This window comes from Balaenoptera acutorostrata, chromosome 11 (assembly GCF_949987535.1).
Source record: "Balaenoptera acutorostrata chromosome 11, mBalAcu1.1, whole genome shotgun sequence".
Taxonomy (NCBI): Eukaryota; Metazoa; Chordata; class Mammalia; order Artiodactyla; family Balaenopteridae; genus Balaenoptera; species Balaenoptera acutorostrata.
In genome coordinates this window covers 101,773,956-101,796,431 of record NC_080074.1, presented here as the reverse complement: position 1 = coordinate 101,796,431, position 22,476 = coordinate 101,773,956, and the positions used below count along the sequence as shown (strand labels likewise).

At 51.1% G+C, this 22,476-nt stretch overlaps 1 protein-coding gene across 1 annotated transcript in view; it reads right to left on the bottom strand.

Moving 5' to 3' along the window:
- Window positions 1-22,476, bottom strand: part of ANO2 (anoctamin 2) — a 347,746-nt gene that overhangs the window by 59,141 nt on the left and 266,129 nt on the right. Inside the window, exons 17-19 of the mRNA XM_057557057.1 lie at window positions 3,966-4,077; window positions 1,341-1,398; window positions 1,067-1,167 (exon numbers count right to left, since the gene is read on the bottom strand). Coding sequence (XP_057413040.1) covers window positions 1,067-1,167; window positions 1,341-1,398; window positions 3,966-4,077 — 271 coding nt within the window. The remainder of the gene's footprint in view (window positions 1-1,066; window positions 1,168-1,340; window positions 1,399-3,965; window positions 4,078-22,476) is intronic.

Below are 22,476 nucleotides of genomic sequence, written 5' to 3'. Positions count from 1 at the left end.
CACCAGATGGAAGAAGTTAAGTGCATGATGACCAGACTGTAGCCATGACATAAGCTGCCACAATTCCGAGAACTGGCCTCAAGGAAATGGGAACAAACCAACCCTGGAACTGAAGATTAAGTGTACCTAAAACAATCAAGATGACGCTGGTCAGACCACCAATGACCAAGTTCAAGATGAATGCCAGAGCTGACTGTGCTGTTTCTGCATTAGCCCCCTCCCTCAACCTATAAAAGCTCTTGCCCACTGGTTGTAGGAGCGGGGTGTTTTGGCCTTTGGACAGGTGTCCGCCCTCCCCCCCAATCCCGGTTGCTGGCATCCAAAACAAAGCAAACTCTCCTTTCCACCAACCTTGCCTCTTTATTGGCTTTCGAGCGGCGAGCAGCTGGACCCCACTTTCGGTTACAGGAGGACATAGCATTAAAAGTAGGATGGGGCTTCCCTGGTGGCGCAGTGGTTAAGAATCCACCTGCCGATGCAGGGGACATGGGTTCGAGCCCTAATCCGGGAAGATCCCACATGCCGTGGAGCAACTGAGCCCGTGTGCCACAACTACTGAGCCTGCGCTCTAGAGGCCACAAGCCACAACTACTGAGCCCACGTGCCACAACTACTGAGCCCGTGTGCCTGGAGCCCGTGCTCCGCAACAAGAGAAGCCACCGTAATGAGAAGCCCATGCACCGCAACGAAGAGTAGCCCCCGCTCGCCGCAACTAGAGAAAGCTCGCGTGCAGCAACGAAGACCAAAAATAAAGTAAATAAATTTTTTTAAAAAGTATGATGCACTTTGAGGTCAGAGGTACCTGATTCCCAGCTCTGTCCCTTTCTGTTATGGGCACTTAAGCAAGTGCTTAATCCTTCTGAGCCTCAAACATCCCGAACTGGATTGGCAAACAAGACTTGTGGGAGATGCCCTACCTCAGGGGGAAGTTACTGGCGAGTGGACAGAGGAGTAGAGAGTCCATCTGTCTTAGAAGAGGAGAGACCACGAGATCCTGCTGGAAGTCTGGCACTGCCGGGCTCAGCCCTGGCGGCAAGGAGAGGGGTAAGCGGAGTTCATTACTCACGGGACTGCAATCTCGAAGATGTTGTTCTGGATCAGCTGCTTCCCCAACATGATGATGCTGAGCTGAATGCACAGCTCCATGAGGCAGCCCCCAGGGGCACACTGCAGGGGGGAGAGGAAGGAAGGGGCGGTCAGACCAGGCGCAGCTCAGAGAGGCACGGGCGTGAGCTAAGCCAGCCTGCGGAGGCGGTAAGGATTGGGGCGGGGTGGGGCGGGGCGGGGCACCTACAAACCACTAGCCTAGCCGGGCATGAAACACCAATGGCTCTACTTGCCTCTTCCATGCGGTAACCGTCAAACACATAAACGTAGCTTCCAGGTCTGCCCACAAACCTGAAACGGAGAAGTGTGGGAAGAGTTAGGGGAAGAGAGAGGAAGTCAGGACTGCCTGAGGGCGTGTCTTCCGAGGGGACCAGCCACTGCCCAATGTTGTTCTGGAAAGGACTGGCCAGGGTGGGTGCTCATCACCTGGGAAGGAGTTCATACCTGTTATCAGCTAACAATCACCCGTAACACACAGGGTTCACCTCTTGTTTTTTAGTTTTTATTGGACTATAGTTGATTTACAATGTTGTGTTAGTTTTTGCTGTACAACGAAGTGAATCAGTTATGCATATACATATATCCACTCTTTTTTAGATTCTATTCCCATATAGGCCATTACAGAGTATCGAGTAGAGTTCCCTGTGCTATACAGTAGGTCCTTATTAGTTATCTATTTTATATATAGTATTGTGTATGTGTCAGTTCCAATCTTCAATGTATTCCTCCCTGCCCCTTACCCCCCAGTAACCATAAGTTTACTTTCTACATCTGTAACTCTATTTCTGTTCTGTAGATAAGTTCATTCGTAGCTCTTAACCTGGTCAAATTCCAAGGGTAGGGGATTGAGGCTGGGTCTGGAGTGGGGCTGGGGCACTCATGTGTGTGTGTGTGATCATTTCAGAGCCTAAACACAACGAAGTCTGGATTGTCTCTAAGTGCACTGTCCTGCACCACCTTCCCTCCGCTCGTGTCAAGAATCGAGTTCTGACTGCAATTCCTCCACGAGGGCTTCTGATTTCCCAGGAAATGAAGGCCAAGATGGACTAAAGTTGCAAGTGGAGATTCCTGGGACCAGAAAAGAAAAATCCAGACTTCTTACTGAAAATACTTAGAGGAACGCAAGAAGCCTGCCTCATTCCTCTTCTAAGACCTAAGGGTCTATTTTTTTGGGGGATAAGAAGATTGAGCAGATGGGGGGTGCAGAGAGGTACCAGCCAACCATGGAACCAGACAGGTCATCAGAAGAGTCCCACTTCCTTGAAATGTCATCCCCTCACCCATCTATTGAAATCCTACTCATCCATTTGAGGCTCAGCTTGACTTTCCTCCTTGGTGAGGTCTCCCTGTCTCTGTTCATAATTAAGTGTTCCCCTAACACTTTCTTTGCACCTTTTTTACGGTACTTACTGCAGATTACACTGTGCTGTTGCCAAGACTATCTCTCTCAATTCACCATAAGTTGATCTAAGGGTCAGAACCCTATTATTTGTTTCCTGGAATATCGTATGTATGCAAGTTTCTATTTATATTAAATCTAGACATAAATCACCAAAGAAGTATATAATCATTAACACAGAGAGCCTCTCTGCTACTATAATTTCATGAGCATGAAGGGCAGAGGTCCGGAGAAGGGGGTTGTGGTTTGGGTCACAAACACACTTATAGGAAACTATAAAATGTGGACGATGACAGCTCTTGCTATCAGTGCCTGCTTGATGGGCTTTCAGTTCTAGGGAAGCTTTCCTGGCATAGTTGATGCCTACTGGGAAATCCTGGAGGGAACCAACTGATCTGACCACGAACAATATTTATCAGAAGTGATTTTATACCCAGGACTGTTATATAATAAAGAATATGACTGGTCATTGACCCTGATCCCTGGGAGGAGCCTCTAAATCCTTGGAATTTCCTGATAGGAGTGTCTTTGTTATTCATGGTGGGCCCCTGGGACTAGACCTAAGTTTATGCTAACGAGATCACTCAGGATGGGGGGGGTCAATGCCAGAAAGACCAACCATGTGATGAGACAGTTGGGGCTTTGAGCCCAGTAAAAGCAGCCTGACCTCAGCTGGGGGAGAGGGACTGCGGATTGAGTTCAATCACATGAGCAATGATTCATTCAATCATGCTTGTATAACAGGACCCCAGTAAAAACTATGGACACCGAAGCTTCGACGAGCATCCTGGTTGGTGACGCACCCTGACATGCCAGGAAACTGACATGCTGAGGACATCCTGAAGACACGGAAGCTTCTTTTCAGGATGCTCCTAGACCTTACCCTATGTGCCTCTCCCGTTTTGTCGCTTTGTATTTGTATCTCTTTGTGATAATAACACCATAATTTTAAGAATAGCACATTCCAAGCTCTATAAGTTGTTCTAGTGAATTACCAAACCCAAGGGGTTAGTGGCTGTAGCCAGTTGGGCAGAACCATCAGTGGCCTGAGAGCCCCAGAGCTTGCAGTACTGTGTGAGGTAAGGGCAGTCTTGTGGGAGGCTGTGCTCCTAATCTGTGAAGTCCACACTGACTCTGAGTAGTTGCCATCAGACCTGTATTGCAAGATCTAAGAGCCACTGGCTAGACGTGAAATTCCCTCCTGTCACAGCCTCAAAGTTGAGAGACACAAATTCCTCTAACGCTAACCCTTCAGGGCCCAGAGCCGAATCACTGCAGAGTTTCCCATGTTATCAGAATCTGAAGATGCTAATCCAAAATGATTTAGTGCAGCCAGGTGGCAAAGGGAGTGGGGAATGGGGCCGAGGGTGTAAACTGACCATGGAGACAGGCTGACTCCAGAGGAGGGCTCAGTCTTCATGACCAGTTGCCCTTCCATGTATGGCTCCAAGATACTCACCTCCCCTTGAAAAAGGCCACGTAGAAGATGGGTGAGTAGGCATTGACAAACTTTAGCAAGAAAGCCTTGAGGATCAGGCGCTCTTCAAATGTCTGCTCTGTTTTTGGAACCTCTGAAAGAGAAGAGCAAAGCTGATCAGACTGAGAGACAGATTTCTCACCTCTCCAGAGCTGTGACCCTGTGACATGAGCCATCATCTGTCAGTTTACTCCTTCAGAGTAGAAACTAAGAGATCCACCTCTCTCGCACCTTAGAACTGACTTCATCTGGGAGGTCCCAAGTGGTCTTCCAGGTAATATGGGGCTACGGAAGGCCAAGCGTACATACGATCATCACCTGTCTCTTTCCGCTGCCCGCCTCTTATCCACGCAAGCAATGATTTCACACTGGGCTCCTCAAAGAGGGGTCTGGGCAAGCGGAACGTCCCCCCACCACCCTTGCTTCATCAAGAGGAGTTCAGCTTTTACCTGCACACTTGCCACTCCTACAGAGATTTTACTTGAACAAACATCCCTGACAGAAAGGCTTGTTAACCAGTGAACAGAAGTCAAGAAGCAGTAAAAGCCTGTCTTGGGCACCAGGGTGTTGCTGCTCTTTCTCTCTTCCTTTGCCGTTAGCAGGAAAGCACCCCTCTGGACACCCTCGGGCTAGGCTGAGGCATCCTGAGTCCACTTCCTCAAATGATGGCAGCTCATCAGATAAGCCAGTGAAACAAACACAGCCTGAGCCTAAGGTCTCAGCCTCAGGGGTGACAGCGCCAGTGTGCCCTATCAGGTCCAAGCAGGGGAGTCAGCCAGTGTTCCCAGGGGGATCCTGAGAAACACCGAGCAGAAACCTCATCGGTGCCTTCAGAAGACTTGAGACCCACGGGAGCTCCGGTGGACAGCTGGGCAGAGAGCTCAGTGGGGTCTCCACAGACCGCGACAGAGAGCTTGGCAAAGATAAGAGGTTACCGGGCCACACTCTTCAGGGGCAGAAGGAAAGCACTAACCCCGCATCATGTGCCCTCTGACGAGAGCCCCAAAGTGTGCCGAGCCCAGGGCCAAACCACAAAGTGCACAGCAGCCAGGGAGTTCTGTGTCCAGATGAGGCCACGTGTGGACCCACCTGACCTGTCTGCCTACCTGACTTGCCAATAGCTTTCACAGGATTAGAAAAGCGGACATGGGCTTCCCTGGTGGCGCAGTGGTTGAGAATCTGCCTGCCAATGCAGGGGACACGGGTTCGAGCCCTGGTCTGGGAAGATCCCACATGCCATGGAGCAACTGGGCCCGTGAGCCACAATTACTGAGCCTGCGCGTCTGGAGCCTGTGCTCCGCAACAAGAGAGGCCGCAATAGTGAGAGGCCCACGCACCGCGATGAAGAGTGGCCCCCGCTTGCCACAACTAGAGAAAGCCCTCGCACAGAAACGAAGACCCAACACAGCCATAAATAAATAAATACATAAATAAATAAATAAAATTTAAAGAAGAAGGAAAAAAAAAAGCTCCCTCTTTCACAATGACGTGATTAAAAAAAAAAAAAAAAGAAAGAAAAAAAAAAGAAAAGTGGACATATGACCCTGTTCTCTCTCCTGGAATGCCCTTCCCATCTCCTCATGCACAAAGCCCTTGCATCGTTTGACATCCAGATCAAATGTCCCCACCACCTCCTTCCTGAAGCCTTCCCAGACGCCTTCAGCTGGCAGTAATCTCTCTGTTTTCTTCTACAGTACGTTACATTTCTCTGTATTAATTATCTACACGTCTGCCCTTTGAAAATCACTACAGTAGTAGCTTCCATTGACTGTGTCTTAGTTTGGGTTACACTCTAAGTCAAGGATTTGGGAGTAAGTAGTCTATTTGGGAGGTGCTCCCAGGAAGCTTGGTAAGGGAGGGGGTGGTGAGACACAGACGTGAGGGAAGACAATCTGGGTGTGTCCATGAACGGGTTAATGCCGCAGGCAACTGGGACTCAGTCCCACTGGGGATCTTCTAAGAGACTGTGTGAAGCAAGCCTCGGAATCATTACGCTGAGGCCTGAGCAAGTAGGACTCCCTCGCTGGTTGAAGGTCTCTGCTGGGCTTGACTCCCTGGCACCTCTGGCTTATCCTATGCACGGGCCGAGCACGCTCCCACAGCCAGGGAACACCTGCAGACAGGGAGCTGCAGTGACCTTAGCGGCAGCCAAGGGACGTGCATGCTGCTCGTGACTGTCAGTTCCAAGCTGCTCTCCATTTCATCTTACGTGAGGGAGGGATTACGTCTCACTTTTATGGATAAAGGGCACTGAGGCCCAGAGAGGTCAGAGCCTTGCTCGAGATCACACAGCCAGTAGGGGACAGAGTTACTTGTCTCCAAAGACAGTTTTTACTACATTACACCTTGAAATCAGGATCTTTGATTAATGTTTACACCACACTTCCTCTTTCACCTCCCCACCCTCCACTCCCAGCCTGACATCATGCACCTAAGGAATGTTTGTCACTATTCAGTGCACATTCACTGAGCACCGGCTGTGTCCCCTGCATCTTGCCAGGATGAATGAAGACGTCGCCACTTCTTCCAGAAGCTTCACTGAGCCAGGTCTCTGTGAAAGGCTTCTGCAAACTGCCAAGTCTCTTCCAGAGTTCCCTTGTGAGTGGCAAGGTCTGACCTCCCCTCTCATCATGGCAGAGGGCATCCTAGGAAGAAGGACGCTGCATTTCCAGGATCTGCCTTCCCGCACAGCATAGTGAGCCCCTCACTCATTGGTGATCCTACAACATAGTCTTGAGTATTGGCAGATGATACCCCGGAGCGTCAGCAGCGGTCCGAGCATGAGCAGAGGCTAAGGAGATTGCCCCAGGCAGACGTGAGCCCCCGGGCACCTGTGGCCCTGGGAGGGGACTTGAGAATGAGAAAGCTTAGTGACTACCATCACTATTGTGATCCTGGCCTTGATTTTCCCCTAAGGCTGAAAGAAGGGAAAATGAAGAGTTACTCGTCCTGGTCCCCGTGAGAAATGTGGTATCGGTCCTGGAGAGCCAGCAACACTGAAAACTTCTTCATTCTCCAATCTCCCCTCCATCCTAAAACCCACTTTAGTTCACTGATGTTGGCAAACAGTCCTAGAGGCCCTGGCAGGCCATGCTGAACCCACAGAGCTCCCATTCCCTCTCAGCTGTGTGTTGAGGGGAGGGACGATTTCCTTGTTTTGTTTTGCTACAGAGATGGCTGTAGGAGCAGATTTTAGCATCAGACATATTTGAGTTCAAATGCTAGATGTAATTAGAGAAGTGAAGTTATATAAAAAGGATAATGATACCTCCTTCACAGGGTTGCCCCGAAGACACAATGGGAATGCTCATAGAGCACTCGGCCAGGTGCTTGGCACATAGTGGACCTCAATCAATGATGTTGTCCTAAACATCACAGTATCACCATCACAATCATCACCATCACAATCATCACCACCACAATCATCACCACCACAATCATCACCATCACAATCATCACCACCACAATCATCATCATCACCACCATCATCATCATCACCATCATGCAGGTCCAGCAGCCCTGCTTTCCACAGCACAGTTGGGCCATCACAGGCTGGATGTTTGTGCACATGACTAGCCCCCTGAGGTTCCAGGCATCATTTCCATGCGATTACTGATCACTTTCTACCAATCGATGGAGAACATGGCTGGTAGGTGATCCTGCTGGCAAGAGGATTCTGCTGGCAGAGATCACCTGTAGGTGATCCTCTGTGCCCACCCCACAGAACCACAGCCCAAGCTTTCTGAGGTCCTCTAGACAATTCTGGCAATAGCATTGCTGGCTAGGGAGTCTGGAGACATCGTCATTAATTCTACAGGAGATGAGGTTGGAAAAGTCTACCATGATATCCCTCAGCCAATAGATGGCTTTGTGGTTTTCTCCTTCCTGCCACACATGGACAGACACATGTGCAACCCCATGGATAAAACTGCTGGGCAATCGCACTGCCTAGCCCAGTAAGCATTTGGATAATGCCTTGTACTCACCATTTATGGTTAACACTGCCACTTCTGCCAGCTCTTCTTTAGTTTACATATGTTAGCAAAGCCCCTTCAAACTTTAACCTAGAAGGCCTTCCCCTCCCTGCTACAAATCCTGCCCTACAAAGAGGCCAGGGCCACCCTGTTGATTTATACTCGTCACGCCCTCCCCGAGCTCCAGATCCACATCCACTTCTTCAACCTGACTCTGTTCGCTCTGACTAGAGGAAACAATTCTGAGGCCCAGGTGGAAGTGCCTGCCATCGATTTCTAAGGTCACTTTCGGTTTTAAGATCTCATAACTCTGAACCCCGAAGTGGCTGTTAACCTTACCACCTTCCCCACCCCCCTCCCACCCGCCCCCACCATGTACGGTTTGGATGGCTTTTTCCCAATGAGTGAGGTCAGAGAGATACATCTTCTGGGAGGACCACAGCTGGTGTCAGATGTATAGTACTCTCCTGTGCACGTTTATTGAGTTAATGAATGACATGACGTGACATGAAAAAAACATTATTTGGAAGAAGTAAATACTGAAGTATTTGTCATTTACTAAAAATTCCCTGTCACACTGCAAGGAGGGCAAAGCCTAAGGAGGGACCTGTCTGTTGAGCAGGAAAACGGTATGAAGATATGAGAGGAGCAGCCAGAGAGAGTTAAATTCCCTACTTAAGAGAAGAGATAAGGGTGCTGGAGGTAGATGCAGGACCCATAAAGGGCGAGAGCCAGGGCTCTGGGAGGGAGAAGGGCGGAGAGGGGGATGAGGGGGGCTGCTGCGTGACAGGTGGGGGGTGCCTGGTGGAAATTTCCATTAATTTCTGCTGTGTCATTTGTAGTGTGACCCCCTCATTTGCCTCTCCATAGACTCTCCAGTGAAGATGCATTACAACTGCGTTCCTTACCAGTGTCAAAGAATCCTGGATGGGTTCTTAGGGGAGGGATGTGTCAAAGGACTGAGTCCGACTTCAAGATGAGCACAGGGGCGTGAACAGAGGCTCCCCGCCATACCCTGTTGTAGCTGGGTTACAAAGGAGAGAGACTGGGGACAGAGAGGCAGAGAGAAAGGAGGAGGAGGAGGAGGAGGAGAAGGGGAAGAGGGAGGGAGGGAGGGAGGGCAGATGAAGAAAGTCACCACTTATCAGTAAACAAAGGACGTAGCAGCCATCGACTCATCAGCGTCCTGAACGGATTCAGGACGGAGAAAAGCAGGACACTGACCCTAGATAGTTAAGGTGCCTATCAAAGAGGTGATTTCAATGAGCCCAGACTCTTGCATCTTCTCAAACTTAGAAAAGCGCTAAATGCATTAACTTGTCTGTTTTTCTTTAACTAACAGGAATCTTTTGATGGTCCAACTACCTGATTTTTGTTGCAGAAACTCCTGTGTATCCTGGCTCCCCCGTCACCTCTTCCGAGCAGTCCCTCAGAGCTACCTGAGAGGCTGCCTCCCGGGCTTAAGTAATCAGAAAGTCCATTGAATAAAACATAATGCTCAACTTTTAGTTTGTGCATTTTTTTCAGTGGACAGAAGGAAGGAAGGCAGGCGGGACGGAAGGGAAGGAGGGCGGGAGGGATCACTTTCAATTGGAGTTTGAGCCTCTGCCCAACCAATTCAACAGTAACTTAATAACATCTTGTGTCTCAATTTTAAATATTTTGGGGGTAGGAAAATGAAAACTGAGGTCACCTGAAAAGTAATCAGCTCTGAGGATCTAAAAATTTGGAAAACTCACCTTGTAAATGTGGCTAGAAGGGGATTAAGGATGAGGTACAGAGAGGCATGTGTCTGATTTTCTTTTATAATTGCCTTCGAACTCTTTGTACGCAGATCCCCCAGTCCCTACAGGAATCCCCTCCAAGTTCTCTGGAAAGAGAATCCAGTCCCTTCAGAGCTCTTTGCTCCAACTGGAAATGAGTGACTCCCTTCCTTCATCCTGATGAATCATGGGTCTGTTTATTACTTATTAGGTTTATTTCTAAAAACAGCCTGTGCCTATGCTTTTAAGGCCAGGAGCCACCATAAATAATGGGCATTTCCAATAAACAATCCAAATCCCCTTGATAGGCCACTAAATCAGTCGAGGGTCCCACAGCAGAGAAGCTCTGCGGCCATGCTGGGTGCTTTGCTGAGACTTCTGGGGAAGTGGGGGGTGTCCCAGGGAACACGGCCCCGGGGAGGGAGAGAACGGGGGCCCTGGAGCTCCATGCGAATTTGGGTCTCTCTTTTTTTTTTTTTTTTTTGATTGAAGTATAATTAGCTGATTTACAATGTTGTGCCCATCTTAGAATAGGTCTCTTCCAACAGCCAACATGAGGAGCCTCGCCCGGCTATAACAGTGAAGCGGGGCTTTCCTGGTGGCGCAGTGGTTGAGAATCTGCCTGCCAATGCAGGGGACACGGGTTTGAGCCCTGGTCTGGGAAGATCCCACGTGCCGCGGAGCAACTAGGCCCGTGAGCCACAACTACTGAGCCTGCGCGTCTGGAGCCTGTGCTGCGCAACAAGAGAGGCCGCGATGGTGAGAGGCCCGCGCACCGCGATGAAGAGTGGCCCCCGCTTGCCGCAACTAGAGAAAGCCCTAGCGCAGAAACGAAGACCCAACACAGCCAAAAATAAATAAAATAAATTAATTAATTAAAAAGAAAAAACAGCGACGCGGAACAGGTTTTTCAGGGTCCTTCTGGGGTGGGATGATGTCTACAGCACAGGTAGGGCACTTCAGGACACGGCACCATCCCCTGATAGGACACAGAATCTGGAGTGGTCCCAAACTGAGCCCATGAGAAAATGGACCAGCCTTGTGTTTCATAAAACTCCAAATAAAGTGTCTTTAGATATCAATTGCTATGGGGATGGAGAGGAGGAGAGTCAACATGGACAGAGTGTGAGAAGGGAGAATGCAACCCCTCTCCAGCATTCACAGGCTCCCGAAATCTCACCTCTCCCAGGAAGCCACCCCAGGTTGACTGGAGGCCATCTGAGAGTTTCACCTGCTCACCAGCAGCTGGAGCAGATTTCGGACAAAGGGCAGACTCTAGGACCAGGAGAGACCGTCAGAGAACTCCTGTGTGGTGCCCTTACCCAGCCCCCTCTCTTTTAAGTGTTAAACCTCTGATGCGTCGTGTCATGAAAAAACATGAGTATAAATGACCCAGCTGTAAACTGCCTTGGAAAATAATCAGTACGAAAGCCCAAGTGAGTCTCAGGGGGCCAGCTCAGAATTCAAAGTCCTCAGAGCACCATCCCCGTCATATGGAAACAGCATGGCGAGCGAGAGGACGTCAGCTGCGGAATCGGAATTTTGGAAGAGCAGCTCATGCTAATGGGTGTCCCTGATAATCCAGCAGATACAGAAGGATAGTGACAAGACAAAAAGGCGATGTCCAGGTGTGAATTTCAACCAGTTCCAGCCCTGGCACGGCTCTGGGAAGGATGGAGGCCGCGTCAGAAAGCAAAGGCGCCGCGGCGCTCCCGGCCTCTCCCCCAGAGCAGATCCAGCTTTTACAAACAGCACTGTTTCCTGACAGCCCAACCACCTGGGCTTCCCTCCGTTCGTGTGTGTGGGCAGGTGTGTGGGTTTGGGGGTGGAGGTGGTCCCAGCCTCCTGTGTGACGTTGTTGCCTTGTTTATGCCATGGGGAGGGAATCACCCTGCAGAAGCCAGCCAGCTGGATAACCAGGCAACCAGTGCACTGTCCCAGGGCACTGAGCGCCCCCGAGCTGGAGATGATGGATGGGTGTCCCTGAGATACCCCTGGAGCCCTAGAGAGTTTCTAAGCACAGGGGCCCCACCCTCAGAGTCAGGAAGATGACGGCTGCCCCCAGACAAAGGGACGGCAGGCCTTCCGTGCTCTAGCAGCCCCGCCCCTGGTGACAGTACATTTTAAGGAAAGGGGACACAAAAGGGAGCAAGCACCTGCAGAGAGAGAGGGAGACAGAGAGCAATGCTCTGTTACAGGGCATCCCTGAGGACTCCACAGCGCTGTGCAACACCTGACACGGGGTCCCCATTCAACTGTTCCATCCGCGGTATGGGGATGCTCTCCTCACGGCAGTGAGGGAGCAGGGAGAGAATAGGTCGGTGTGCCCGGGTCACAACCGCAGACACAACACTGGTGGGGTCACCTCGCAAACACACTCACTGCTCTAGAAACCGAGCCCCGGGCCTCCCTGGTGGTGCAGTGGTTGAGAATCTGCCTGCCAGTGTAGGGGACACGGGTTCGAGCCCTGGTCTGGGAAGATCCCACATGCCGCGGAGCAGCTAGGCCCGTGAGCCACAACTACTGAACCTGCGCATCTGGAGCCTGTGCTCCGCAACAAGAGAGGCCGCGCTAGTGAGAGGCCCGCGCACCGCGATGAAGAGTGGCCCCCGCTTGCCGCAACTAGAGAGAGCCCTCACACAGAAACAAAGACCCAACACAGCCAAAAATAAATAATAAATAAATTAGAAACCGAGCCCCCCGCGAGCAGAGGTGGAGTAATCCCATCTCAGTCCATCCCCTGGTGCCTTCCCAAGGGAAGATCACCCAAAGGGAATGTTTTTACCTTTTCCATCATTATCTTTTTTTATTCAACGAATGTCCACCAAGTGACCATCGTGTGCCAGGCACTGGGCGTTGGGAATACAGCCGTGCGCCGGATCAATGAACCCCCTGCCATGTGGCGTGTACAGTCCAGAAGAGGGAGGGGGGCGTGTCGGAGGGCAGTGAGTACTGATGGAATCCACAGGGAGATGAGGAAAAGGTGACAGGAAGACTGTTTTAGTCGGAGTGGAGGTCTCTGAGGAGGCGACCTCTCAGCTGACACCCGAAGCAGGAGCTGCGGGAAGGGGTGGAACAGACAGTCCCAGGGACCGGAGCATTCGGAGTGACGAGAAAGTATGAGGAAGAGGGATGGAGAGGAAGTGGTTCTGTCGCCACTGGAAGGACCTGAGATTCACGCGACACACAGTGGGGAAGTCACCTTACGGGCGAGGCAGAGTGATGCTGAGTGTCAGGACCCCAGGAAAGGAAGCGTGTGGGGGGGGCATGGAGTGGGGGACGGAAGCGGAAGCAGAGAGACAAACCAGGACTGTGTGGCTGTCCAGGCGGGACACGACCAACGTCAGGAGGGAGCTCGTGAGAACTGACCAGAGCTGGGAAACGTCTGAAGGCGGGCTAGACAATACTTCCCAGACGGGAGCTTAGGGGTGAAAGAAAGAGCGATCCAAGAGGATGCTTGGGTCTGGTAAGAGCGTGTGAGTGCTGTTTCCTGAGATGGGAAGAATGATGAAAGTGACAGGTTTGGAGGGAAAATGGAGAGTTCAAAGTTAGACCCACTGAGTCATTGGGCCTGTGTGCTTCTGTCCTCATGCCCCAAGGTGGGTGGGGCTTTGTGTGACTTGAGAACCATCCTCCGAAGCACCTGGCCAGCTCTGAGGCATCAGATCCTCAGGCAAGCCACAGCGGGCAGTGGGTGATTTCCCAGGTCCTCTCTGCTCTGGTCCTCTGTGTTCTACGGCACTACCGAGGAGCCGGTGACAAGGGAAGAGGAGGTCCTGGGCTGGGAGCAAGAAGACCTTTGTCCCACTTTCCTGCAGAGAGGTACGTGATTTACCTTTCTGAACTTCACCTTCCTAACTCCTAAAACGGCACCTTCCTGAAACATTTGTTGTGAAGTCCAAGCAAAAGTATGGAAAGCACAAAGCACCGTGTAAGGTCGCAAACACTTGCTGTTAGTAGGACGCTGTAGCAAGGCACTCTATTAGACTTTTCATTTGTACATTTGTTTCCACTTCTTTGGTGAGAGAAATGCCATCAGGTTACCCGAGAATCTCTGACCGAGACCTCTTTGAAGGCTGGGGTGGGCTGGCATCACTTGGGGTGATGAGGGGCCCCCTAGTCACTGAGGGTCACCTCCCTCAAAGAGAGGTGGGACGAGGTATCATCAGATCTACTATGTTTTGAAAGTTTAAGAAGACAGGCTGTATGCAACTAGGGTGGATTTCCAGGGAGAAGGGAGTCTGGGTCTGTGTGATGAATGACATCTTGGAGATGCGGATGCAGGTATTATGTGTCCTGATAGCTGCAGGGCACCCTGATAGCTGCAGACCCTCAATGGAGCTTCCTCTGAAGGAGAGGACGGTCCTTCCTTAAAGAGACCAGTGACCTGTCTGGGACCGGCGGTGTGGAGGGACCATCTCAGCAGTGGTCCAGCCTCTCCTGTCCGATGAGACAAGGCCAGCATCCGACAGCAATGTGGTATAGCAATGACACACACAAGGAGCGAAGGGCTGGTCATACTCCAGGTATTTCCCTGTTGAAGCATGGATGTTGGCCTGACCCTCCTCTATTAGTCAGCATTGCACCAGGAAACAGAGTTTACCTCAGATGGTTCAGAGGAAGGGATTTTAATGAAGGCACAGTTTTGCCAGAGGTGAGGGCAAATCACCTCACCTCTGGGAAGGGAAGGGAAGAAATGGCCCCAATTCCATCTCCTCTACTCCCTAAGCTCCTTCCATTGCTTCCCATTGGCTAAGCCCCGCCACCAGTCAGCGTGGGGATACCTGGTGATAGAATCTGCTGGGCCTCGGGGTACAGACCACGGTGGACGCGTGGGGAGAAGGGGCCTGGAGGGGAACCATGGCCAACAGAGCATGACCACCATGACTCCCTTGCTTCTCATGGATTCAGGCTCTGGGTTCTCAGAAAACTCAAAGAAAGGGAGAGGAATGTATGGGGCTTCTTGCTAAAAGGAGAGATGGGGCCTTCTTGCTAAAAGGAGAGATGAGTGCTTCAATGATTAACTGGAAAAATGAGAGAGACATGTTCATAGTTACAGCTCAAGTTGGAAGGAATTCTTGCCAGTTGTATTAAACTATTATAAAAGTAGCAGTGTTATTAATAATCGTTCCATAAAACTGGAATGAATTGTTCCACAAACTCAGGCTATAACCTTGCTCGTGTCTTCTGCGTTACTAGCAGCAGCCTCCCACCATGTCCTCTGCTTCCCAGACACCATTTACAGTTACTTTAAGCCAACATCACAGAGGGGGGCCCTCAAACAATGGCAGAATCCACCCTGGCCACACCCTTCCCCTGGCCTCCCAGATGGGACGGGCAGGAGGCCACCCAGGCAGTCAGGAGCTGGTGGCAGACCAGGAAGACAACCCAGCAGACATGACTCTAAGCCAGATTTCAAATTGCCAGCACTGTGGTCTCCCCGCCCGGAAGGCATAGGTCTCAGACCAGCCCACACACATCCACACGCATCCACACATATCCACACGCATGCACACGCATCCACACGTATCCATATGCATCCACATGCATCCACACGTATCCACATGCATGCACATGCATCCACACGTATCCACACGTATCCACACATATCCACATGCATGCACACGCATCCACACATATCCACACGCATGCACATGCATCCACACGCATCCACACATATCCACACGCATCCACATGCATGCACATGCATCCACACGTATCCACACGCATGCACATGCATCCACACGTATCCACATGCATCCACACGTATCCACACGCATGCACATGCATCCACACGTATCCACATGCATCCACACGTATCCACACGCATGCACATGCATCCACACGCATCCACACGTATCCACATGCATGCACACATATCCACACGCATGCACATGCATCCACACGTATCCACACGCATCCACACGCATGCACATGCATCCACATCCACATGCATGCACACGCATCCACACATATCCACACGTATCCACATGCATGCACACGCATCCACACGTATCCACACACATCCACACTTATCCATATGCATCCACACGCATCCACACGTATCCACATGCATGCACACGTATCCACACGCATCCACATGCATCCACATGTATCCACATGCATGCACATGCATCCACACGCATCCACACGCATGCACACATATCCACACGCATGCACATGCATCCACACATATCCACACGTATCCACACACATGCACATGCATCCACATAATCCATATGCATCCACACATATCCACATGCATGCACATGCATCCACACACATGCACATACATCCACACGTATCCACACGCATCCACACGTATCCATATGCATCCACACGTATCCACATGCATGCACATGCATCCACACATATCCACACGCATGCACATGCATCCACACGCATGCACATGCATCCACACATATCCACACGCATGCACATGCATCCACACGCATGCACACGCATCCACACGTATCCACACGCATGCACATGCATCCACACGTATCCACACGTATCCACACACATGCACATGCATCCACATAATCCATATGCATCCACACGTATCCACATGCATGCACATGCATCCACATGCATCCACACACATGCACATACATCCACACGTATCCACACGCATCCACACGTATCCATATGCATCCACACGTATCCACATGCATGCACATGCATCCACACATATCCACATGTATCCACACGCATGCACATGCATCCACACGCATGCACATGCATCCACACATATCCACACGCATGCACATGCATCCACACGCATGCACACGCATCCACACGTATCCACACGCATGCACATGCATCCACACGTATCCACACGCATCCACACGCATGCACATGCACCCACACGTATCCACACATATCCACACGCATCCACATGCATGCACACACATCCACACGTATCCACATGCATGCACAGGCATCCACATGGGTCCCTGCTCCCGAAGCACGCTCCTGTGCAGGCTTAGGCCGCAGGGAAGCCCACTCCCCTTGCCCCAGTGATCAGAGCCAAGAAAGCAGCCCTTCACCCTGCGCTCTGAATACACACGTCGTGCACATTTGATGGGAAATTAGATCCATTCCTGTATACCCAAAATGTTCCTCTTTAAAGAATCTGTGATGTCCCAGCGGCCTCTGGTTCTGAGTTTCCCCCTCCTTTTCGTTTCTTCCCTCTCTTCTCTCCTCAGTGGTCAGATGCAGCCTGTGCAGAGGATGGCTTAGAACTGGACGCACAATTCTGGACTCAGGACTTCCTGGTGGTACTTCAATTCTTCAAAAAAAGGTTTTTTTTTTTTAATTTAATAAAGCACGTGAGACCCCAAAGTCTGCGAACCTGTGGAGGTCTCCTCATGCCTGCGGGCCTGTGCGGGGGGCTGGCTCCCACTGTCTCCCCGCTTGTTCTCATGGGTGGGTGCGTCACATTTTAAATCTTCTGGAGCCTCTGATGTGTTTTCTTCTGCTTTCCCAACACATTTAGAATTTCCCGAGGCCAAAGGACAGCTACGTATTACCAGGCAGTGGGGCGCTGTGGTCTCAGCAAGGACACCAAGGCCAGGGTCCTCACCACTCACAGCCAGAGGACCTTGGGCCTGTGGGAGGGTTGAGACCACCCTCACCCTTGGGGCTATTTTGAGGATTAAATATACTAATATACATAAAGTGTTTTGAACAGGGCCTGGCACAGGGGGTGTGTGCATGCGTGTGTGCGTGCGCGTGTGTACACCACTATTAACTATGGGTCTTGGTCAAGTTTCTAAACCTCTTCAGACCCCTCATAAATAAAGTGAAAGAAACAACCAGTTCCGGGCGCTAATGTGAAAATTAGGTGAAACACTGTACATACAATGCCCGCCGGTGCCTGGTACACAACGGGTGTCAGTAAATCAGATCCTTTCCCCATCTCTCCTTTCGCCACTTCCCTGCCCCCGCTTTGGTAGCGACACTCAGGAGCAGCGTTATCAGCAATATTTAAACATCTCACAAACACAGCCTTCTCCTAAGAACTGGAGGCTTTGATTTGACACGATAATCGTGTCTCAGGTACACACAGTGAGCCCAACCCTGTAACTAGGAGAGACTCAGTGCAGAGTAAAGATGAATCATATAGCCCCACACACAAACCAGCACTTTGCAGAGTTTGAAAGGAGAGGAGGGGGAAGGAGAGGAGGGGGAGAAGGTGGGGTCAGAGAACGATGCTGACAAAGACAAGTTCATGGCAGCTGGATTATTCAGCTGAGAAGCCTGGTGTCAGCCCTGCCTTCCTCACTCTGCTTGGAGCTAGAGTGCACATGGGGCCCCTTCTAGGCCAAGCTGGACCCATGCCTATGTCAGTCATGACAAGACCCTACCATTTCAGGAGCACTAGACATCATACTCCCCAAGCTTGGGCTCAGAAGCTCATTGCCTCACGGGCACAGTGTACCCTGTGCCCTGACCCAAGTAGGAAGCTGCAATGGCCTGAATGTTTGTGTTCCCCCAAATTCACATGTTGAAATCCCCAAAGGTGATGGTATTGGGAGGTAGGGTCTTTGGGAGGTGCTTAGGTCATGAGGGTGGAGCCCTCATGAATGGGATTAGTGCCCTTATAAAAGAGACCCCCACAGAGCTCCCTTGCCCCTTCCACCACGTGAGGACACAGCAAGGAGATAGCCATCTGCAACCCAGAAGAGGGCTTTCACCAGGACCCGGCCATGCTGGTACCCTCATCCTGGACTTCCAGCCTCCAGAAGTCTGAGACATGAGTTTCTGTTGTTTATCAGCTACCCAGTCCACGGTATTTTGTTACAGCAGCCTGAAGAGACTGAGACAGACGCATACCTTGAGCTGGTCTGCCTGGTGACCCCTGCTGTCTTACCTCAGACCCTGGCCTCCCAAGATGCCCGAGCCCCATCCTGTTTGCCTGGGTGCCTGGTGTCCTAATGTCCTGCCCAGCTCTTGCTTGCTTCCTCTTCCAGGAACTGGATCCTTTCCCCATAACCCCCTGTGGCCCCTCCAGGAAAGAACAGATCACTAGGGACTAAGACAGTCCTTGTCCCACCCGTTCACTGAGATCCTCACAAATGTCGGCGACTGATACTTGCTGAACCAGGCTACACACTTTGCACAGCGTGCCTTGGCCGACAAGGTCCCAAAGCATCTTTGTTTCCCCAGCCACCTCGACCCCAGCCCCAGACTTCAGCTCAGTCCCTGTGCCACCAGGACCGCGTCGCCTCCAGATGATAGCGTGTCTTACACCCAAGCCCGTGACTGTTGTTATCCTGGCCACCAGGTAGACAGTTACTGTCTTTATCTATCACTAATCACACTCAAGGCATTTAACAAATTCTGTCTTTTGTCACAAATATTTGTGGCAAGAACAGACCTCAGATAGGCCTGACACTGGGGCCTGTTGAGGGACCTCCTAGGGAATGGGTCTTCCGTCACCCAACTTTGCAGGAAACACTCAGGAACTCATTGGAGTTGTTTACACCAGCTGTTTGCACCTGGTGAGCAAAGCACGTGGTCACCGCCTCCTCATCCATCAGGAGATCTGGGGCAGGAAGCCAGACGGGTATTAAACCACCCAGCATGAGAATGGCAAAGGAAGCCCCTAAGCTTGGCAGGACCCTAGGTCTATCAGGTGGCCTTATCCACAGCTTTATGTCCCCGTGGCAGCCTGGGAGCTCTGAAACCACACCTCTGCCTGCAGGTAGGCCTGTCACACCCTGCTGTGCAGGACCATCTCATTAGTGTGTGAACTCTGCCATTAAGGAAAATTCTAGGCTTTGGATCTCTTTGTTGCATCTTCCAATCACTGCCCCATCGTGGCAACTTTGCATTTCCCTGATTCGTCTTAACAGTTCCTCAAATCCTTTGGTCAGCAGGCAGGGTTGAAACCAAGAATACGTAAACACTCACTTTAGCCTCTCCTGTGGCTGACAGGATGCCTCGTTAAGGGCATTCCTTGAAAAAGAATCTGAATGCATGAGTGAAGAGACAGATGTATTTCACCAACAACTGCACCAACAAGCGTGGGCTAAGATCTACCAGAGGGCAGGCTGCGGAGGAGAGAAAAGAAACATAAGGCGGAGTGGCTGTTCTCCAGGGCTTTGTAGCCTGGTTGGAGCAAGTGGCAGAGAACTTTCCTGCTCATGAAAGGTCCACGAGCTTCCACGCATTTCCAACCTCTTCCTGATCAGGTTGCTTCTAGCTGGCACGCTGTGGGCAGAGGTGATGAACGATGCCTCTGTGACAGCCTCGACGTGACCCTCCGGCGCTCTGTCCCTAACACGGTGCCCACGCGGCCTCCACGGGTCCGGGTCCTCGGCAACTGCATGAAGCAGAGACCCTGCCCTGTCACCCCAACCACGCAGCGAGAACCAATAAACACCTTCATGGTATGGCACTGAGATTCTAAGATTAAGGCCTCGTCTGGTCTAAGAGTGGGAAACCCAGGAATGGTATCAGTCGGTTATGTGACAAACTTCCAGGGAGTGAAGCAGATCCTTATCTGCTTGGGAAGCACCCCAAGCTTCTGGCCACCTTGCTTGTTTATAAGCCCTTGCTTTTGCCTTAGCTGTTCTGTGCCTTCGCCTCTGCCTCTGCTGTGCTGTAGCCTCTTTCTAGAGCCTTCCCTCTAGATCTCCTCCCGCCCCACTCAGGGTTCAGCCACAATGTTACCACCTGGACAGTCCTTTCCCACCACCTCGTGCAAAGTACACAGCCCCAAGCCACCACCACATCGCCCTGTTTTGCTCTCTCGCCCTCTGTGAAATGTCCCTGTCTCCTGTGCATCCTTCCCCGACTGCAGTGTCAGGGCAGCTGGAGCAGGGACCACGCCTTTCCCCTTTACCTGTGTTCCCAAAATGGGGCCTGGCACAAAGCAGGCGCTCAAACAACACCGGAAGGATGAACCAAGGATTGAACGGTCTGCGCCCGTGGAGCCCAGAAGTGGGTGGAGGAAAACCCCTGAGGGCTGAGTGTCCAGAAAAAAATTCACAAGGGAGGCAACCTCGAGAGGTCCCTTAAGGGGAGGGTCACTGAGGGTTACTGCAGCCTGAGTGAGGCCCAGGGTGATGGGGGGTGACTGTAAGTTAAGTGGTCTGAGGGGATGGAAGCAGACACTGGGAAGAAGGTGGTTGAGAGCCTCTCAGATGCTAGTTTGGATCTGACTTAAGGGTGCAAGGAAGCTCCCTGTGGGGCCCGACTGGGAGGGAAGCATCCCCAGCGCACTCTTTGAGAAAGGCTGATTGGGTGGGGTTTCCAAGACTGAGGGCCCCAGGAAGAGGCTGAAGACAAGGGCATAGTCAGTCATTAGGCTCTGACAACAGTCTAGATGGGCGTGGTGATCAGGAGACAGGAAGGAGGCCAACGATGAAGGAAGCATCAATGAAACTTGGTCCAGCAAAGTTCCCTGTTCACCCAACACCACACAGATGGTGGGGGAGGGAGGAGGAGCCGGGGCTGGAATTCATGGTTCTCCCCACTGGACTCCCCAGTTCCATGGTCCTTCCACAATACACCACACCTTCTGAGCCCTCTGGAAACATCCAGTCTGAGATACACAAGAGCAACAACCCAAGCAATGCCCACGTGGGGTCCAGGGTAGAGACCAATACACCAATCCAGACAGTGAGAAACGCACATCAAAACTGCACAGAAGACACTGGCATTTTAGGGGCAGAATCTGAGTTTGAACCTTGGTCCAATGAGGATGGAATACTTCCCTTGCTGACCACACATAGTTTGTGAAGATGAAATGGAATAACCAAATTCGTTTTTAAGATAAAAATGCTTCATGAGTGAGTATCGCGACCACAAAGAACAAAATGCACTTGTTAGAATTTCACTTCCTTTCCGGCACGCAGACTTTCATATGGACCACAGGACATCAGCTTAACCGCTTGGAGGAGTCTGAACTTTTGGGTGAGGAAGGGAGAGCTGTTAGAAACAGTGGATACAGCTTCATGGTGTGGAAAGGGTTTCATGGCCAAGACAAAGAGAAGCTGCCTAGCCTTGTACGTGGGAGGGACTCACTAAACACTTGTTAATGAGTTTTTGATTGTCGACACTCTATCTTGGATCTTTACCCCTGTCTGGAGCTGTGCAAGATAAGTGGATAATGTAACACAGACGGACAGCAAGAAGACGTTTCTGCATCATCACTGACTTCCGGTTCCTTTCTCCCTACTTCCTGCCCACACACTCAACAGGCTCCTTTACTCTAGACCCCCTGCCCCCTCCACTCTGTGGCATCCTGCTGGAGTCATCTGGCAAACAGTTCCCCCCAACCCATCACGCTCTTCAAACCCCACAGCGTAGAGAACGAACTTGAGGGCATGGGGAGGGGGAGAGGAAGCTGGGACGAAGTGAGAGAGTGGCATGGACATATATACACTACCAAATGTAAAATAGATAGCTAGTGGGAAGCAGCCACATAGCACAGGGAGATCAGCTCAGTGCTTTGTGACCACCTAGAGGGGTGGGATGGGGAGGGTGGGAGGGAGATGCAAGAGGGAAGAGATATGGGAACATATGTATATGTATAGCTGATTCACTTTGTTATAAAGCAGAAACTAACACACCATTGTAAAGCAATTATACTCCAATAAAGATGTTAAAAAAAACAAACAAAAAACCCACAGCAGTGTCAGGTTGGGAGCTGTTCAGGGGATGGAGGGCATTTCTTTGCACTCCTGCCTTTTCCCCCATGCGAAGGGAGTGTGATTAGTTGTAATTCCCTGCCCTGTCTTCCCA